Source organism: Helianthus annuus, chromosome 13 (genome assembly GCF_002127325.2).
Source record: "Helianthus annuus cultivar XRQ/B chromosome 13, HanXRQr2.0-SUNRISE, whole genome shotgun sequence".
NCBI lineage: Eukaryota > Viridiplantae > Streptophyta > Magnoliopsida > Asterales > Asteraceae > Helianthus > Helianthus annuus.
Genome location: NC_035445.2, coordinates 98586341 through 98607067, shown reverse-complemented (window position 1 = coordinate 98607067; position 20727 = coordinate 98586341). Strand labels below are relative to the sequence as shown.

The following is a 20727-nucleotide window of genomic DNA, read 5'->3' as shown; positions in this document are numbered from 1 at the left end:
TTACACTAACAATTAACCTACTGTTAGTTGTTAATAGGAAGGGTCGGGATTGTTTATACGCGTTTTGGTGTTGTTTAAATGTGAAAACTGCATGCTAATTAATGAAAACAGCCAACTTCAGTTGGCTGAAAACGGACCGTTATAAACCGAAAAATTGATTTTCTAAAGTCTAAATTATATTTTTTCGAAAAAAGAATCAAATGGCACTAGAATCATAATTTTTGGAGGTCGTTTGCTATTTTTAAAGGTCCGTTTTGTACAGCAGCAAAAGCTGCGTTTTTTCTGCAGAAAATGTGTGTTATATTTTTCATCATAACTTGAAATCTGGATAGAGTTAGGTCACGAAATTTGTACTGTAGATGGCCACTGATGTCGTCGTAATTCTCCAACTGGAATTTCGTCAATCGGACTTACGATGAATTTTAAATGAATTTTTTTGTGGACTGCAGTCAGAAAGTGACGAATCTAATTGCAGCCCGGTAAATGAGTTTTATAAAATAATTGGTAATGAATTGGATCCCGAGATTTTTAGACAATAATATTTGGATCGTTTAAAACATTCTATAAAATTTTTGGAACAAGTTAATTGTTTTATTAAAATACCCGAAAACAACCCAGTTCTGGATGTTAAAGCTGAAACAATATGAGTAGTGATTTGCGTGTCTAAATGTCGGGTATGTTATCCGATAATGATCCAACGTTTTATATGTCAATGAAAGTGTTATGTGCAATATCGTATGCTTGCTCTTGAGTAGTTATAGGTGGAATGTTTATATGGGCGTGAACTGTTAAAGTGAGGGCATGTTATGTGGTAGATGCGTGTATGAACTTTGTGCTTTATTTGAAATCATTAATAAACTAAATGGTAATCATACTAGGACGTGATTGACCAACCCTGACCGTTAGTTATTTTAAGAGTTCAACCGAGCAACCAAAGGTGAGTTCACACTTTTGTCAAAGCATGGGATTCCCGGTGGTTTGGGAATGGGTTAAGTAACAACTGCCCCCCTTAGGTGGGATGTAATCGGAATGGGTTAAGTGACAACTGTCCCCCTTAGGTGGGATGTAATCTGCGTATTCTCCTTGGGTAGAATACGTACCTTGGTCCTCCTTGAGTAGGACGGTAACTTTAAACTTACTAGACAAAACTCTATCATGAAGTCCCTCATTTTTATATCGAATTAATTGTCGGGCCAATGGCGAACGGGTCATTAGTTAAATAGCGCTATTAGGTCTGACAAGCCTCACACCGTGCCGCAGAGGACGGGAGTGGACTAATGTACTTGGGCACTGTCAATGATGATAGACATTGACGTAGGGCACATAAACATGACTTAAATCAGTAGTCGATATGGTAACGGGTCTAGTAGTTTACAACATGGGGAAGCCCCCGTGGTATATGGTTATGGGAATATGGAACTAGATAACATTTGGTTTTCGAAACAACTTAACTATTAATGGTTTTCGGAGCAACATTAAAACGGACAACCAACTGTGAACTCGCCAACCTTTTTGTTGACACGTTACCACATGCTTTGCAGGTCGTTAGGTTATTTGCTGGAGCTTGCATGGGGAAGGAGTCGTTGTGGGACATGAACCGCTGTGTGTTCATGATAAACTTATAAAACGTTTAACTTATATTTTTGGTTTTTGAATTTATGCTTCCGCTGACTTTTTAAATTTGGTTTGGTGAACTTTAAAATGTTTAGCTGCATTGGTTTTACTTTACTTTGTTTGATGTTTATATGATTGGTGGTATGATCCTGGTCAGTCACACGCTTCGCGGTAATGCTCCGCTTGTGGATTTTGAGGGTGTGACAACCTAGCCTAATAGACTGGAGCTGCTTGGCGTTTAATAAGAGGATCTTGCAAGTCCTTAGATGCCTTAAAGTCTGTTGAACTCCATTTTATATTTTTATTTAAGATCTGACTGCGGATCCTTTTTAAAATTGTTTGTATATTATTTTATTCGTACTTGAACTTTCGGGTTGTAATAGTAATTTCCTTCCAAGCCTTCCGCTGTGCTATAACTATGTTTATTGACTATGATGATATCAACTACGTCATGATACTCCCCACCGGGTGCACCGAATTATGTGGAAATATCGGGGTGTGACACATCAACATCGTTGAACTAGAACCATACTAAAGAGCAGACAATCACAAATATATGAGAAACAACCAAAATTACATGTAGCAAAATCAGTCAAATGCTTAAATTAGAAGTCAAACCCATGAAATTTCCATTGCTTCATCCATTCATATGTCCTCTTGAACACCTCTATGAAAAATTCCTAAGCTCTTTCAAAAATGTTCCCCACATTTTGTTTCTTATTTTGATGAAAGATGCACCACATTTTGGGGATAATTTAGGATGATGAAAGCGATAGTGGTGGTGGGTTTATGGGAAGGGGGTGTGGTGGGTTTTTGTTTGGTGGTGGTGATGGTTGTGGTTAGGTGGTGATAGTAGTGGTCCGGTGGTGGTGATATGGTGGTGGTTACACAAAGAGTGTGTGTACATATGTACACACAAAGAGAGAAAGCAAAGAGAATTGTTTTAATTTATATAAAATTTTTTTGTTTTTGAAATTTTTTAACAAAGGGGTATTTTAGTCCTTTCATCAAAACTTAATGATGAGTTGGATGATGTTAGGAATGGTGGGTCCAATTGTAACAAAAGTGAAACACTAGTACTGTTTTACAAATTTTTAAACTAATAGATTGTAATAATTATTTTCAACAAAGGCATAGATGAAAAAGTAATTATTTTCAACGTGCATATTTTTTAATAACACGTTTTCATTAAAAAAAACCATCTTTTTACGTGCATATTATTATGTACTATAAATTTGAGTTGATCTACGTTTCGATTTAGAAGACGAGTCAGGAAAATATAATATGTATTCGTGCGTATTTTATGTATGTTTCGTATATTTTGTTTCGAACATTGTGGAATCAAATTGTAGTTTCTTTTCTATGTATGAGTCAGATCACATATAAATTCGATTTACTTTACTTTTGATCCAATTGCAATTCTTATATAGGTTATATCGAGTTCAATCAGATATGTTAAAACGCACGTTTTCACACGCTTAACGCATCACACGACATTTGACTAATACATTCGATGTTTGCGATGTTCTCGCGCCGTAACGCGCATGAGTCTTATTACTATTACTAGTTATTATATATATTAAAAGGTGTGGATACCATATTAAAATGTGTGGATTGATGAATAGTATCCACACCTTCTACACTTTCACCCTTGTAGTTTACTCAGTTTACTTCTTAAACCCTAAATTTTAATAAAGTTACGAAAACAACCCTTAAACTTCAATAAACTTTTCTTTCGACTTTATTTTTATATTTTTCTCTTTCGGTTGTTGTACCAGGTATCAAACAACCCGTAAACTTCAATAAACTTTTCTTTCGACTTTATTTTTCTATTTATTTTCCCTTTCAGCTGTTATACCAGATGCCAGTATGATATCAATACTGTAACGAACCAAATCAAAGTCAATCAAACTCTCAAGGCACTAGTAGAGAATATGGTTTATCCATTTCTTTATCTTTATCGACCACTAAATAACCAAAGACTGAGACAGGACTAAATCGCATAATCTCTTTTTATTCTTATTTATTATTCTCACCCTCCCCTCTCATATAAATACCCCACATTCATCCCCTCTCATCCAAACCCTCTGTTCAATTCATCAGTAGGGTTTACACTTCACACAGACAAACCCCCCTGTTTCATTCACCACCATTATACAAATCTATACAAAATGGACCCATACGCCTTGCATCTAGCTATGGCGGCACTCGTCGGAGCCTCATTTGTGGCCGTATCGGCGTACTACATGCACCGGAAAACCCTAGATCAGTTGCTCGAGTTTGCAAAACTCGTTGAGAAGGAGCGAGATGACGAATCAAACACTCTGCATTATAATAATATTGAAAAGAACCGGAAGAAGATAGCGAATGATCGTTATCGCCGGTCTGCGAATTCGTTGCCTGACGTCACGGCGGTTCATGGTGATGATGTTATTCCGTCTGGCTTGCCTAGACTCCGTACGCTCCCTGAAGGTAACATAATGTCTCTTTTTTTTGTTACAATTTATACAATTGATACTTACATATGATATTTACAAGTAAATGTATATATTGTATATGTATGAATTAATTAATTATTACATATGTTCTGCATTATGTTCTTAAAGTTGAAATCAGGGTTGTTATAGGCTTATAGCTCCCTGAAGGTAACAAAATGTGTCTTATTTTGCTAGAATTTATACGATTGTATCCTCCTGTTCAGATTGTTCCAAGCATTTGCCAGTTGATACTTACAAATATATATAAAGCATGGTTATATGTTTGAATTACTGAATACACATGTTATAGCTATCATGTAGTAACTAGTAGTAAGTAATCTAGAGCCTATTTGTGTTAGTGACTTCGTTCAAATTCGGCCGTAGCGGTGTGGCGCGGCGCTATGGGGCGCTATGTTCAATTTGGCTGTGATATGCTATGCCGCCCCATTACGGGTGGCCTTATCTGTTTGTAGTATAATATTTGTTATAGCTTTAAGTATGCTTGATTCTTTGGTATTATATTATTGTCGCAGAGAAAGCTGAGAGTGGAGCAAGTAAAAGAACAGGGCATCTACATAGACCACCATCTCCAAAGTCTCCAATTGCAAGCGCGAGTGCTCTTGAAAGTGGAGAAGGATCTGAAGAAGACGCTGACGTGGCGGAGAAAGCTAATCTAGATACAACGTACTTTCACACCAATGGAAATGATGTAAGCTTTTGATGTAGTATTTGATCTATGTGTGTGTTCTGTTTGAGAACCAAATATTTGTTTTTTTAAATCAGGGGTGCACAGACATGAATTTGTCGGAACAGGTTATTCCGAATGGTGAGCAGTTACCGATAGCTGCGTCTAGTATGATCCGGTCACATAGTGTTTCTGGTGACCTGCATGGTGTTCAACCCGATCCTGTTGCTGCTGATATTCTTCGAAAAGAACCGGAGCACGAAACTTTTGTACGCCTGAAAATTTCTCCATCTGGTAATCATTTCTATTTTGCAGTTTATCTATGCTAATACATATTAAGTTTTACTTTTTCTAACTTCGGTTATTGCAGAGACACCATCTGCCGATGAAGCCGAGGTTTACAGAGCGTTACAAGTTTGTCTTGAAATGCGAAAAAGCTACGTGTTTAGAGAAAGCATTGCGCCGTGGGAGAAAGAAGTTATATCGGATCCTAGTACTCCAAAACGTAACCCTAATCCTTTTGAGTACACCCCTGAGACGAAATCCAATGTGAGTTCACAGCTCTCATTTGTTCCTCGCTTACTGTTACTTCATGTTGACTTTTATGTTGACTTGATGTTTAATTGCTTGCAGCATTATTTTCAAATGGAAGATGGAGTGGTTCATGTTTATGCACACAAAGATTGTAAGATGGTGATGCTTTTGTGTTTAGTGCTATAGTGTGAGTTGAGTTGATGGTAATTATCACTTTGCAAATATGTTTTTTACGTTTCAGCAAAAGAGAAACTTTTTCCAGTTGCTGATGCAACAACGTTTTTTACGGACCTGCATCACATTCTTAAGATAATAGCTGCTGGAAATACTAGAACCGTATGTCATCATCGGCTTGGTCTCCTGGAACAGGTAGATGATTTTCTTGTTGTCAAATCCTTTAGAGTAAAATGCCATTTTCGTCCCTGGGTTTGGCCAGTTTTACAACTTTCACCCAAAGGTTTGTTTTTCTGCATCTGGATCCAAAAGGTTTGAAAGCTTGTCATTTTAATCCGGCTTGTTAACTCCATTCATTTTTCTTCATTAAGTCAAGGGTATTTCGTCTTTTTTGCCAACTTAAAGGGCAATTCAGTCATTTTCACTTTATGTAAAAAGGCCGATACCCCTGAAAAAGGCCGAATTGCTCTTTAAGTTAACTAAAAAAGACGAAAATACCCCTGACTTAACGGAGAAAAATGAATGGAGTTAACCGGCCGGATGAAAATGGCAAAATTTCAAACCTTTTGGATCCAGATGCGGAAAAACAAACCTTTGGACGAAAGTCGTAAAACTTGCCAAACCTCAGGGACAAAAATGACAATTTACCGATTTTCACTGTTTTCCCTTTTTTTTCTGATTTTGATGAGTGTTATATTATTTTTTTTTTTGTGAAGAAATTCAACCTCCATTTGATGCTAAACGCTGACAAAGAGTTCCTAGCTCAGAAAAGCGCACCGCACCGTGACTTTTATAATGTCCGTAAAGTCGACACTCATGTTCATCACTCTGCATGCATGAATCAGAAGCATCTTTTAAGGTTCATAAAGTCCAAGTTAAGAAAAGAACCTGATGAGGTAACAATTTCTTTCTGATTATGTAAAATGCCATTTTTCGCCCCTGAGGTTTGGTCAGTTTCGCGACTTTCGTCTAAAGGTTTTTTTTTCGCATCTTGATCCAAAAGGTTTGAAATCTTGTCATTTTCATCCGGCTCGTTAACTCCATCTATTTTTCTCCGTTAAGTTAGGGGTATTTTCGTTTTTTTAATTAGTAACGGTGTTTTGAATACATGTACATTATGCTAAATGCAATTTGGTCTTTTTCACTTTATGTACAGGCGTTTAACATAATGTACATGTATTCAAAATACCCTTACTAAAATTAAAATAAAACGAAATAGCTCTGACTTAACGGAAAAAATGGATGGAGTAACGAGCTAGATGAAAATGGCAAGATTTTAAACCTTTTGGATCCGGATGCAAAAAAAAAAAAAAAAACAAACCTTTGGACGAAAGTCGCAAAACGGGCCAAACCTCAGGGACGAAAATGACATTTTACTATTTAAAATGATATTATCAACATTTTCGTTAGCTCATGTATCATACTGAAATAGTTTTTCCTTGTTGATATATTATCTTCCTGTTTCTTCAGGTTGTAATATTTCGTGATGGTACATATCTGACGTTGAAAGAGGTTTTTGAGAGCTTGGATCTAACAGGGTAACACAATTATATATATTTATGGCATTGAATGTTTTTTAATCTTGCCTTGATGATAAGTTGTTAACTAGCTGACAAGATTCGTTCATGCAGGTATGACCTGAATGTTGACTTATTAGATGTGCATGCAGATAAGAGCACTTTTCATCGTTTCGATAAATTTAATCTGAAATACAACCCCTGTGGCCAGAGTAGGCTGCGAGAGATTTTCTTAAAACAAGATAATCTGATTCAGGGTGAGCTTTACTCATTTAAGTTGGGGTGAGGTGTGCGTTCTCTGTATTAACCATTAAATGCCGACTTGTGTTTAACGTCTTTTCAGGTCGTTTTCTTGCTGAACTGACAAAACAAGTGTTTGCCGATCTTGATGCGAGTAAATATCAAGTGAGTTTTAACATCATTTTTGATATAAAAAGGTTTTGAAACATTTGAACATGTGAGGATGATTCTGTCACTATACTTTGCTTGCATGTTATTTCATTGCTCTTCCTGTTTTAATTTTGTATTTCTTCCTTTCTAGAAGAGTAAAGCACACGGATGGTCCTTGCGGTTAACTAAAAATTTGAATTTGGTCCCTATTTTTCAAAAGTACACTGATGGTCCCTGTAGCTTGCACTTTGTAACGTATTTTGCCAAAAGTACATGGACGGTCCCGCCGTCCCGGTGGTTTGCACTTTGTAACGCATTTAGTGACTAAATGCGTTACAAATAGGGACCATCCATGTACCAACAACAACCATACCCAGTAAATCCCACAAATAGGCAAGCTACTTGTAGGGTATGGGGAGGGTGGGATGTAAGCAAACCTTCTATCCCTGTGGCCCACCATTTTTTTATTTAACCATTAATCTTCCACCCACCCTGCCATACATCTTCATCATCATCTTAAACAAAACCCATACCTCCACTACAAACAATCCCCACCGTAATGCTATGACCAGATTGCATCACCGGAATCACGAGTTTGACGTCCATCATCAAAACACTCATCCCATCCCCACCTCTTTTCGCCGACGAACACTAAACCAAATCAGAACACCAAACCACGAGCTCACCACCACCAGTCACGCATCACCGCCCTCATCCCATCCTCATCCCCCGGGTCCCTTATCTTGTTGCTGCCCACGACCCATGGGGTTGCAGGTTTGAACACATGGGCTTTTCTAACGAGTTGCAGAGAAGAATGGTAAGTCTATGGTTCGGTTTTTGAAGATCTCGGTGCGCCGGTGGTTAGAGAGTTGCAGCGAGTTGCCGATTTCGTTCACGCCAGCCGTTGGTGCAAAACTACAGGCTTTAAATGCGTTAATCGGCGAAAAACGCAGAGGTTATAAGTTAGTTTGGGTTGGAGATTGTCGATGGTGCCTTCAATTTAAGAAATGATGTGTTTTTGGGTGGTCGAAGTCGTCAGAGCTGTTAACGGAGAAGACGGCGGTTGGGAGTGACAAGCACAGGCGATAGTGAGGGTGAAGATGAACATGGGTGGTGGGGTCCATATATTTGTTATTTAAAACTTGTACTTATTTTTAATTAGTAAGGGTAATTGAGTCATTTCACAACAACTTAACCTAACAAACTAACTGCCATCCACTCTAGGGACTATCCGAGTAACAACCAAGCAAACCACAGGGAACACGAATGTAATTTTTAAAAGTTGGGGACTGTAGGTGTTATTTTACAAAACCACAGGGAGCATTTGGGCATTTTACTCCCCAAAAATTATATAAATAGGAAGTTACCAATATCCAAGGAAGTAATGAGAGAGTTACAAATAGGGACCGTCCATATACCTTTGGCAAAAGTTGGGGACTAAATGCGTTACAAACTGCAAACCACAGGGACCATCCGTGTACTTTAACAAAGCTAGGGACTAAATCCAAAATCTTGGTTCACAACAGGGACCATCCGTGTACTTTACTCTTTCTAGAAAATTCTTACAAGGCAATACAATCTTATTATCGTCCAACAAATGTGATTAATATTTAACCAATATTCCTTGATAGATGGCTGAATACAGAATATCTATATATGGAAGAAAGCAAAGCGAGTGGGACAATTTGGCGAGCTGGATCGTGAACAACGAATTGTACAGTGATAATGTCGTCTGGTTGATTCAGGTACTTAAGCTTAAGATATACATTGATGATTAGTTTTCTTAGTATCACCGTTCTGACTTGTCAACCTCCTATGCTAGCTGCCCCGACTATACAACATATACAAGGAAATGGGTATAGTGACATCTTTTCAGACCATTCTGGATAACGTCTTTTTACCTCTTTTCGAGGTTACTGTAGACCCAGAATCGCATCCTCAGTTGCATGTTTTCTTAAAGCAGGTACAACTCATTTTATACTCTTTTTTTACCTTTTGTAGGTGTTATAATTACATTTTGATTTATGATTGCAGGTGGTGGGTTTGGATTTGGTGGATGATGAAAGCAAGCCAGAAAGGCGGCCTACGAAGCACATGCCGACACCTGCCCAATGGACAAATATATTCAATCCCGCTTTCTCGTACTATGTCTATTATTGTTATGCAAATCTCTATACCCTAAATAAGGTGTGTATGTGAAGCTGTGTACTATGAGTTGAATCAACTTGAGGTTTGACCAGTTTTGTGACTTTCGTCTAAAGGTTTGTTTTTCTGCATCTGGATCCAAAAGGTTTGAAATCTTGCCATTTTCATCAGGCTCGTTAACTCCATCCATTTTTCTCAGTTAAGTTAGGGCAATGCTGTCTTTTTCAGGGGTATTTGGTCTTTTTACATAGAGTAAACTTCCGTTTTGCTCCCTGTGGTTTGGTCACTTTAACGGTTTTGCTCCAAACCTTTAAAAATAGCCATTTTACTCCCTGATGTTTCGGTTTTTTTTTTCCAGTTTGCTCCCCACCTCTAACTCCATCCAAATTGTTTGTTTTTCCATTTTGCTCCCCGCAGGGAGCAAACTGGCAACAAAACCAAAACATCAGGGAGTAAAATGGCTATTTTTAAAGGTTTGGGGCAAAACCGTTAAAGTGACCAAACCACAGGGAGCAAAACGGAAGTTTACTCTTTTACATAAAGTGAAAAAGACCTAATTGCCCTTTAAGTTAAAAGATGGAAATACCCCTAACTTAACCGAGAAAAATGGCAAGATTTCAAACCTTTTGGATCTAGATGAGAAAAAACAAACCTTTGGACGAAAATCACAAAACTGGTCAAACTTCAGGGACGAAAATGACATTTTGCTCAATCAATTTCTTATATTATGCATACATGTGCTAATAATCTTCTACTTTATTTCAGCTTCGTGAATCAAAGGGCATGACAACCATTAGATTCCGTCCTCATTGTGGGGAGGTATTGCAGAACGCAAAACTTTTGTTTATCATATGCATATGCTGTCCTGTCAGCTTAAGTTGTGAGTTGACTTTTTATTGATACAGGCAGGAGACATTGACCATCTAGCTGCCTCATTTCTTACTACTCATAATATTGCACATGGAATTAATCTCAGAAAATCTCCAGTTCTACAGTATCTTTACTACCTTGCCCAGGTAACTTCCTATCCGATGTGACAGAATGGGCTGGTAAGGGTAACGGGTCATAATCAGGTAGTTTTTGGTTTAAACTTTTACCATTTTCCTAATTAATTAGTGTGTTAAAAACTTTATATCATTACAATAATAACTAGTTTTTTTACCCGAGGCGGCACCATACGTTGCGTGATAACTTATAGACTACAATCAACCCGACTCGTAGAAATGTAGAGTAATCTGAATACATACCGTTGAACAAAATTTATGTCGAAACGTAGACCAACTCAAATGTACATAAAATAAACACGTGCGTTGGCATCGTACGTGGTGTGATAAAGTTTAGACTACAATCGACCCGACCCGACTTGTTTCCGAACTAAGTTTACGTCAAAAGTCAAAACATATAGTAACTCAATTATACAATAAAAAGGTATTATATTTCACCCGATTTGTTTCCAAACAAAATTTACGTCAAAACGTAGTCCAACTCAAAACTCACGTAAAAATAAAACATTATATAATTGAACCGACTTGTTTCTAAACAAAAATTATGTTAAAGCGTAGACGAACTCGAATTTATACTGACACGCACAAAAAAATAAAAAACACAAGAAGTTAGTTTTAGGGTAAACTCGAAACTTTACCAACTTAGAGGGGTCAAAGTGACATTTACAAAGTTAAAAGGGTTAGTTTTGACATTATCATAAAGTTTAAGAGTAGAAAGGATCGGTTTTTTAGGTACTATATATATATTTTTTTGATAATAGGCTAATATCAGTATGATTGCTAAAGGTCTGTAATACTTCATGAACAGATTGGTCTTGCAATGTCTCCGTTAAGCAACAACTCGTTATTTTTGGATTACCATCGCAACCCTTTTCCGTTGTTCTTTCTACGAGGCCTTAATGTTTCATTATCTACTGATGATCCGTTGCAAATCCACCTAACAAAGGAACCGTTGGTGGAAGAATACAGTATTGCTGCTTCTGTAAGCATTCTTGTTCTCACTAATTTTATTTAATATGTAATGTGTGTATTTAATGTCATCTGGAGTTTAAAATATTGGATTGGTTTTATTTATAGGTTTGGAAATTGAGTTCATGTGATCTTTGTGAGATTGCCCGTAATTCGGTATATCAATCAGGTTTCTCACACGTTTTGAAGGTAAAATGTTATATTATGTTTGCTTAAAGAGAGAATATTCTTGTCTCTTCATATCGGGTATCTCCTGATGATTAAAAAGAGTAAAATACCATTTTTGTCCCTGAGGTTTGGTCAGTTTTGCGACTTTCATTCAAAGGTTTGTTTTTTCGCATCTGGATCCGAAAGATTTGAAATCTTGCCATTTTCATCTGGCTCGTTAACTACACCCAATTTTCTCCGTTAAGTCAGGGTATTTCCGTCTTTTTTGCTAGCTTAAAGGGCAATTCGGTCCTTTTCACTTTATGTAAAAAGATCAAATACCCCTAAGAAAGGCCGAATTGCCCTTTAAGTTAGCCAAAAAGACAGAAATACCCTTGACTTAACGGAGAAAAATGCATGGAGTTAACGAATCAAATGAAAATGGCAAGATTTCAAACCTTTTGGGTCCAGATGCGGAAAAACAAACATAGGACGAAAGTCGCAAAACTGGTCTAACTTCAGGGATGAAAAATGGCATTTTACACTAAAAAATGAAATGCATGCAACTAATTTCCATATTTCAGTCTCACTGGATTGGCCCACAATACTTCAAGAGAGGACCGGATGGAAATGATATTCACAAGACGAATGTGCCTCATATCCGACTCGAGTTCAGAGATATGGTTTGTACCTCGGTTTCTCTTTAATTATAAAAGTTATGTTATCGTTTGAATAGTATTGTTTTTTTGAACATATTTAATGATGCAGATCTGGAAAGAGGAGATGCAACAGGTGTATTTGGGCCAGGCCCGTTTCCCTGAATACATTGAGACCTAGCTTTATTCATGCAAACTCCCAGTCATGGTATAATCTCCTCACTTGGAGGTATATCATCGCACTCATTCATAGGTCTGTAGATGAACGAACGAACATGGACAGTGGTATGTTCATGTTTATGTTTATGTTCATGTTCGTTTATTAAGAAAATGCGCATGTTCGTGTTCATTTATGTTTGCTCTTTTAAAACCGAAACGAACAGTTCACAAACATAAACAAACAAAACTTAACATACAATAAACAACATTGAAAAAATATAAATGAACATAATTTACTAAACATTAAGTAATTTTTATATAAATTAATGATTAATTACCATAAATTCAATTGGAAAACCCTATGTTTATTACTAGAAAGCCCAATTACCAATTAGTGGTAAGAAAGTTTCTTTTATGTTAATATTTGTATAAATATAACTACTTATGTAAAACTTAAACGAACATAAACAAATGAACATAAATGAACGAACATAAAACGGACGTTCATGAACATAAATGAACGAACAAAACGTATGTTCATGTTCGCTCGTTTAATTAAGTGAACAAAAAATTGTGTTCATGTTTGTTCATTTACTAAATAAACGAACTTCCCGCCAAACAATTTCACGAACAGATCATGAACGTTCGGTTTGTTAACATACCTACTCATTCGTATAATTTATTACATGCAAACAATAGAAGTTTTGGTGGGTCATACTCTAGTTTTAACCTCCTAAAACATTATATTTAGTCTTCAAACCATGTATCTTGCCATATGTGTGCATTTTCAGGTGTTGATGAAGTGAAAGGAGGGAGGGGGCTGAGGTTTCACTTAAGGGCTAAGTGAGCGTATTCATATTCTACAACTGAGTTTCCTAGATAGAGAGGAGAGGTGATTCGGTTGAAACTAGCACAGATGATAGTGAGTGAAATAAAGCAAGCTGCAAGATAGTTGGTTGAGGAATAAGTATTTTGTTTCAAGTTTTGACATAGTTGGTTCATTGCGTTGTTACTTTCGTCTGTAGTTATGAGTAAACATTCGCATTTTATAAACTTATGGTTTATAAAACAAGTGGACGGAATGACGTATGCTACATTTTTGTCGCTATAGACCTCGTCACTCCTAAGCCATAGCGGATGCCCTAAGATTTACTTATACTTATGGGTTTTATTTTAAACAGATCAACGGTCGAAAGAAGAAAGGTTAAAAGCAGTGTTTAGTGTGTTTATTTTTATTTAAAGTATACTCCTTAGATAGCAAGATTCATATTTTTTGCTAAAATAAATAGGAATAAAAGTAGACAAAAAGGTGTTGCTAACTACTCCATTATGCACCTACATTTTTCCTTTACTTGTTCATCAAGTTTTTTTCAGTGCCCAAAAGGCATGCTTCCTAAAAATAACTCTTAATCATGATTCTGCTTTAAAATTTGTCATTTTTCAAAATTTCATTCTATTTTGCTTTATTTTAATTCAAATTATTTGCTAAACTATATGATTAAAATGGTAAAAATCAAGCACATTTACAGTTAACTATTTGACTTGCAAAAAAGATCAGTCCAATTCCAACCTATGCAGAATTAAATTCCAATAAGGTAAAACAATTGCTTTTTGAAGGTGAAAATTTCAATTGTGACTCACCTGCCTTTTTTTTTTTTTCTAAATTTTACAAATATGCAAGAAGTATCTGATTCCAAGTATCAGGAACTCCAGGCAAACACCAATGTATACAATCTGCGAATTTGAATGGATCGGCTTTTTGCTCATCGGTCAACAGCTTTCCTCCAAGTTCTGTGTAAATCGACGAATGAGCTTCCACCCTGTATTCCGATAGTTGTGTTATGTTGATCAACCTTACTGGAGTCTTCATCTTGCCCATGACACTACCCACTACGCTCATTATCTTCTTGTCTGATCCCGTTCCCCAGTGTCCTTTCTTCTTCACAGGTTCCGTTTCGTTGAAGCATTTTATCCCTCCATCGTTGTTCCAGTCCGCGGGCCTTTGATGTGTAGGGGACATGGTGGTGAAGAAAACACGCGTTTTGTTTTGATCAACGTTCGAGTCAATCCAGTTTGCCCATGTCCTCAACGCTAACCGATAGGAAACCGAAGCGTCTAATTCTTCATAACCATCTTCCCCATTTGCAAATGAACCCCATCTACAACATTAAAAATATTTTAGTCAATGATAAAGCAAATGAGCTATGCAGTTAAAACACCTTGGTTATCGGTCCTTAAGTAAAATATCACTGTCAAATATCGTTATCCATATTATCTGCGATATTGACCGATATCAGTTTCTTGTTAGTTCTACCATTCGTCTTTCTTCTTATTGCTGATATTGGTGTTTTAAGTCTTAATTGTTAAGTTTTTTGAACAACGAAAACTATATATATATATGTAGGGTAAAGTTCTTGTACAAATAATCTTAACATACTAAACATACAAATTGAAGGAAAACTCAAAAAGACAAGGTGGCATTTTTGTAATTATCAATAACTATCAAAGTTACTCTACAAATATACCTAAAAAAACCTAACCACTCCCCCCACCCCCAAAAAACCTAAAAAAACCTACCCCCCACCCCCAAAAACCTAAAAAAAACCTAACCCCCCCCCCCCACCCCCAAAAACCTAAAAAAAACCTAACCCCCCCCCCCAAGCTAAAATGCTAAAAACTAAACCCCCCAAAAAACCTAAAAAAAAACCTAACCCCCCTCCCCCACCCACCCCCCCACCCCAAAAACCTAAAAAACCTAACCCCCCCCCCTCACCCCCAAAAACCTAAAAAAAACCTAACCCCCCTCCCCCCACCCCACCCAAGCTAAAATGCTAAAAACTAAACCCCCAAAAAACCTAAAAAATCTAAAAAAATAAAAAAAAACACACAAATTATTATTTTTTTTTTTTTACATTTTTTATTAAAAAATCGCTACATTTCGTTAGCAAAAAAAAAAAAAAAATTTTTTTGTTTTTTTTTTTGCTAACGAAATGTAGCGATTTTTTAATAAAAAATGTAAAAAAAAATTGTGTTTTTTTAGGTATTTTTTGTTGTAACTTTGATAGTTGGTGGTAATTACAAAAATGACACCTTGTCTTTTTGGGTTTTCCTTCAATTTGTATGTTTAGTATATTAAGATTATTTGTATTTGATCTTTTGCCTATATATGTATAGCAACGGGTAGTGTTTTGCAAGTTGTAAAAGGTTAGTTTACTAGTAGTAGGACAGTGTTAATTGTTGTATACATAAATTCTACATGATATTAAATTACCGTTATCCCATCGCAGTAACCTATATCTCAAATATTGGTACTTGACCGATATCTGATTTTTTACCGCATTAACTGCTTTAGGGTGGTAAGTATATATTACTTACAAGGATCTGAGCTTGGTACCAGTCATCCACCAAACATAAGTATTGAAAAGAAGCACATCAACTCCTACCCAATGTTTAGCATGTTTTTCTACAGAATCCACCCTCAGTAGTCTCTTCTTTGGATCTGCTACTATTTTTAAGTCTGTATTTGACTCTACTAGAAATGGCGCCCAGTAAAACTCGATAGTCGCATTGTGATCCTGTTTAACGCTCTCGTTAACACTTGTTTTAATCAACCAACCAACCAACTAAAACGATGAATTCGTTAACTAATAATACCTTTATTTTGAAGACAGAATGAACTTTTCCTCGTTTCATTGATTTCTGATCTTTCGGTATGAGGAATTCAACCAAACATACGAAAGATTGCCACTGGCCTCTTTCTAAGGAGTCTCCCACGAACATCACCCTCTTTCCTCGTATTTTTTCTAGTGCGAGTCTTGCATCAAATCTAACAGTTAACCCGTACATTATTATATATAAATTAGTAGTATGCATTGGCGAAGCTTCTTGGCGGCCCGGGGGTGCCCAAAAAATTTATTTTTAGTGTAAACTATTAGATTTTTAAGAGTCCAGCCCCCACTGATTTTTCGTTCAAGCTCCGCTACTGGAAGTATGTATGATATATAGAGATGCATGCATGCTGCATGTAGTTTTGAATATAAGTAGTTACCTGGGAAGGATGCAATCATCAAGGCGCCACTCCCATTTACGATAAGTGGTATCGTTTTTTCCGTTCTTAACACAAGAGACCTGCCTATCAAGATAGGGGCAAGAGAGGTCCGTGTACAACGGTTCAAAGGACCGATTGTAGACCCATTTTCCTTTAGTGACGTCGCATTCATCAGGATCAAAGATGAACCTGTCATCTACAATAGCCTTCAATCTGCTATCTTCTTCTTCTTCTGTCGCGTTCCTATCGCCTTTTGAAAAAGAAAAAAAAAATATTAATCGATGTAAGCGTAAACTGAAGTAGCATAAGACAAACAACACAAAGGCAAAGGCAAAGGCAATTCATAGACGACGAACTTTGTATGGAGGAACCGCCCCTTTTAGCGCAAGAGAAAAGCGTGGTGGAAGAGAGCAGACTGATTCTCTCGGTATACAATAAAACGACGAATGCCAATGAAAAGATGACAACGGATACACCAACAGAGAATTGAGGTTTCGCAAAGACGCCCATCGTCTTATTTTGAGGGAGAATGGGTGAAACTGAAGTAAACTAAACTAAACTATATGATAAGATAAATGGGTCTGATTTAATTATATGATCCATTATTAAAATTGAATGATTGAGAAGGGGCTGGTCTGGAGTAGGAGTGAAGCTAAAGCATGGATATATATAGCATTCATACATATTATTTCTTGACTTATAACACGTTTGTATTCATACTTTAAGTTTTTATGCAGTTGTAAGGCCATTTTCTGATCTCCCACACCTACCTCAACCATAGCTTTTTTCTACGGTTACTCCCTCACCTCAAACTTAAATTTTATTCAGTTTCGTAAGAATAAAAAAATATACTTAAATCAGCAAGTTGTCACACTATTGAGGTGGGAACTCTTTATCTCTTGTGACTTGTAACAACAGTTATGATAACAGAAGAAGATTTTCTCATATCTAAAGAGGTTGAACCTAACACAACTTAATTCAACATGTATATGTATATGTATATACGCCGGTAAGTGTACAAAGTAGAGAATGCATGTCAAGTGTAAGAACCTAACACGTGTATTTTAGATAGACCTGGCAAATAAAACCCATTTGGGTTTTTTGGGTTATTTTGGGTCATTTTAAAAATGAGAATGGGTTAGGATGGGTTAAGAAATAACTAAGGATGGGTCAGGATGGGTTATATGATATCTATTTAAAATAATTCGTGGGTTATGATGGGTATTACGCACGGTACATGGATAACTCAAAAAGAGCATCACAGGCAGATTTTTCATCCTATTCGAGTGTTCGTACATGTTGGCTTCACAAATAATAAAAAATTTTAAGATAATAAAAAATTTAAAAATAATAAAAATTTTCCAAAAAATCAGAAAAATAAAAAAAAATTCTAAAAAATAAAAAATAATAATAAAAATCTAAAAAATTTTAAAAAATCCAAAAAATAATAAAAAATAGAAAAAAATCCAAAAAATTCTAAAAAAATCAAAAATATAATAAAATGATAAAAAATCCAAAAAATTCTAAAAAATAAAAAAAAATAATAAAAATTCCAAAAAATTCTAGAAAATCAAAAAAATAATAAAAATCAAAAAAATAATAATAAATCCAAAAAATTCTAAAAAATCAAAAAAATAATAAAAAATCAAAAAATAATAAAAAATCCAAAAAAATCTAAAAAAATCAAAAAATTAATAAAAAATCCAAAAAATTCTAAAAAATAAAAAATCCAAAAAATTCTAAAAAATCAAAAAATAATAATAATAATTCAAAAAATCCAAAAAATTCAAAAAATATAAAAAATCTAAAAAATCAAAAAAATAATAAAAAATCAAAAAATTCTAAAAAATCAAAAAATCATAAAAAATAAAAGAATTCAAAAAAAATCATAAAAATCATAAAAATCAATAAAATTTTTAAAAAATAAAAATATAATAAAAATAAAAAATAATAAAAAATCAAAAAATAATAAAAAATCAAAAAAAATTCTAAAAAATCCAAAACTTCTAAAAAATGTTTTTAGGATTTTTAAGGGTTTTTTTTATTTTTTAGAATATTTTATGATTTTTAAGATTTTTTTTAGAATTTTTTGGATTTTTTAGATTTATTTTGATTTTTTAGGGATTTTTATTTCTTAGAATTTCTTTGATTTTTTTGATTTTTTTTGGTTTTTTTGATTTTTTTATTATTTTTTGAAATTTTTTGGTTTTTTTATTATCTTTTGAAATTTTTTGATTTTTTTGAATTTTTTGGATTTTTATTATTTTTTAGATTTTTTAGATTTTTTAGAATTTTTTGGATTTTTTAGGATTTTTTGGATTTTTAATGATTTTTTATGATTTTTTAGATTTTTTAGATTTTTAGAATTTTTTTTATTTTTTAGAATTTTTTTATTATTTTTTTGATTTTTTAGAATTTTTTTGATTTTTTAATTTTTTTTATTTTTAATTTTTTTTTGATATTTTTGAATTTTATATTTTTTAGAATTTTTTCGATTTTTTAGAATTTTTGGATTTTTTTCATTTTTTACAATTTTCTGGATTTCTGATTATTATTTTTTTGATTTTTTAGAATTTTTTATGGCTTTATGATTTTTTAGAATTTTTTGGATTTTTTTAATTATTTTTTGATTTTTTTGGAATTTTTTTGATTTTTTGATTTTCTTAGAATTTTTCGATTTTTTAGAATTTTTTTGAATTTTTTTGATTTTTTTGATTTTTTTATTATTTTTTTTATTTTTTAGAATTTTTTTGATTTTTTAGAATTTTTAGAATTTTTTATTATTTTTTTTTTTTTGTATCTTTTTGGATTTCTTAGAATTTTTTATAATGCCCAAATACATCTTGACTAAAAACCCATCTTGACCTAAATCTATTCTCACCCATTTCTTACTAAACCCATTCTAACTCATGCCCATCTTAACCCATTACCCAAACCTACCCAACCCACCCATTTTGCCACTCCTAATTTTAGACGATGTGTGTATGTTTTCATATAATTACAAGCTATAATCCATATGCATATAATTATGTATTCTTATAAATACTTTAGACCCATCGTTATAATCGTAGTGCATAGTATTAAAAAAATATCATTTTAAAATATATAGCGATACATTAGATAAGATAATCATATTATTTTTCAAAGTAATAAAATATATAAAACTTCTTTACGCTTATAAAATGTTAGTGGAACAAAAAAAAAAAAAATTGTCAACCATGCATAATGCTTAATATATATATGTATATATATTTTTGCAGCCACAAGCCCACAACTAACCTACGATCTATTACAAAATTGTATATATCCATCTAGTTTTAGTTATTGATTTGTCTTTATAAATGGTACATATCACCTCTTATGCTTCACATGCAGAAAAATATTTTTTATTTGATCCAACTCTTATAAACTCTTATAACTGAGTAGACAAAACGTGTCTCCGTTTTTTGATCGTACCCTTCGCATGTTGTCCCTTTTTCTTTCCTATCTTTTTACCCAAACCTTTTTGCTACGGGATTCTTGCCTTAAAGCATTCACAATAAAGAGATTCAAAAACACCAAAAAAAAAAAACATGTTTATTCTGCCACGTCATAAAAAACATATTCTTTAAAAACAACAAAAACCCACCCAATAAGAAAACCCAAAAACACTGAAAAACATTGCCATATGATCACTATTTTTAATTTTAAATACTTATCTCTCTCTATATATATTTAATGTAATGAAAAACTGAAATGGGCCCACCACCAATTCATTTTTTTTCATGTTTCTTGTGTAAAAATGCAAGACCAAAATATGCCTAAAAACTAATGTGCTTCAATAGTAAAAAAACACAGAAACTGCCAACTAGGCACTCAAAAACAACAAAAAAAACTCCTTATTGGAGATGGTCTTATACATATATATATATTGGGTGGAGATATATAATAAAATTAAGTTTGAGTAAAAAGAGTAGTGAGGAAGAGATCGAAGATGACACAGACAAGGGATGAAAAAAAGATATGTCATCATCTCCCTCATGATTCATACACTTTTTACCCAAAGTTCTCTTTTATATATATGATATTAAAGTGTTTGATACATATTTTAATTCAGTATTCAAGTTACAAATTCAAAAAAGGAGAGGAACTAAGATATATATACAATGAAAGTTAATTAGACTACAATTAAAACATAATAAGATAACAAAAGTATTTTAAAAGAATTA

The 20727-nt window shown here is 34.2% G+C and overlaps 2 protein-coding genes across 2 annotated transcripts; one reads left to right on the top strand and one right to left on the bottom strand.

Annotated features, from left to right (window-relative positions):
- The first annotated feature begins 3664 nt into the window (after window positions 1-3664).
- On the top strand, window positions 3665-13685 carry LOC110898839 (AMP deaminase). The gene is made up of 20 exons (XM_022145685.2): window positions 3665-4086; window positions 4625-4800; window positions 4875-5070; window positions 5147-5325; window positions 5410-5461; window positions 5552-5679; window positions 6201-6380; window positions 6955-7022; window positions 7116-7258; window positions 7345-7406; window positions 9023-9136; window positions 9214-9354; window positions 9426-9578; window positions 10302-10355; window positions 10442-10552; window positions 11349-11522; window positions 11618-11698; window positions 12241-12339; window positions 12425-12541; window positions 13263-13685. The coding sequence occupies exons 1-19, from the start codon at window positions 3786-3788 to the stop codon at window positions 12491-12493; spliced, it is 2481 nt and encodes an 826-aa protein (XP_022001377.1). The 5' UTR covers window positions 3665-3785; the 3' UTR covers window positions 12494-12541; window positions 13263-13685.
- Window positions 13686-14025: 340 nt separating this feature from the next.
- On the bottom strand, window positions 14026-17030 carry LOC110898840 (protein trichome birefringence-like 3). Its single transcript, XM_022145686.2, has 5 exons — window positions 16876-17030; window positions 16520-16769; window positions 16126-16297; window positions 15847-16046; window positions 14026-14630 (listed from the first exon to the last, which is right to left on the bottom strand). The coding sequence occupies exons 1-5, from the start codon at window positions 17027-17029 to the stop codon at window positions 14138-14140; spliced, it is 1269 nt and encodes a 422-aa protein (XP_022001378.1). The 5' UTR covers window position 17030; the 3' UTR covers window positions 14026-14137.
- Window positions 17031-20727: the final 3697 nt, after the last annotated feature.

What these genes read in the sequence shown, in the direction of transcription:
- LOC110898839 (XM_022145685.2), top strand. Translation starts at nt 3,786, where the DNA reads ATGGACCCATACGCCTTGCATCTAGCTATGGCGGCACTCGTCGGAGCC. An exon ending in TGTTTATGCACACAAAGATT is followed by an intron (nt 5,462 to 5,551) that starts GTAAGATGGTGA and finishes TTTACGTTTCAG; the next exon opens with CAAAAGAGAAACTTTTTCCA. An exon ending in TGCATGTTTTCTTAAAGCAG is followed by an intron (nt 9,355 to 9,425) that starts GTACAACTCATT and finishes TTATGATTGCAG; the next exon opens with GTGGTGGGTTTGGATTTGGT.
- LOC110898840 (XM_022145686.2), bottom strand. Translation starts at nt 17,029, where the DNA reads ATGGGCGTCTTTGCGAAACCTCAATTCTCTGTTGGTGTATCCGTTGTC. An exon ending in GGGCGGTTCCTCCATACAAA is followed by an intron (nt 16,770 to 16,875) that starts GTTCGTCGTCTA and finishes CTTTTTCAAAAG; the next exon opens with GCGATAGGAACGCGACAGAA. An exon ending in GATGATTGCATCCTTCCCAG is followed by an intron (nt 16,298 to 16,519) that starts GTAACTACTTAT and finishes GTTAACTGTTAG; the next exon opens with ATTTGATGCAAGACTCGCAC.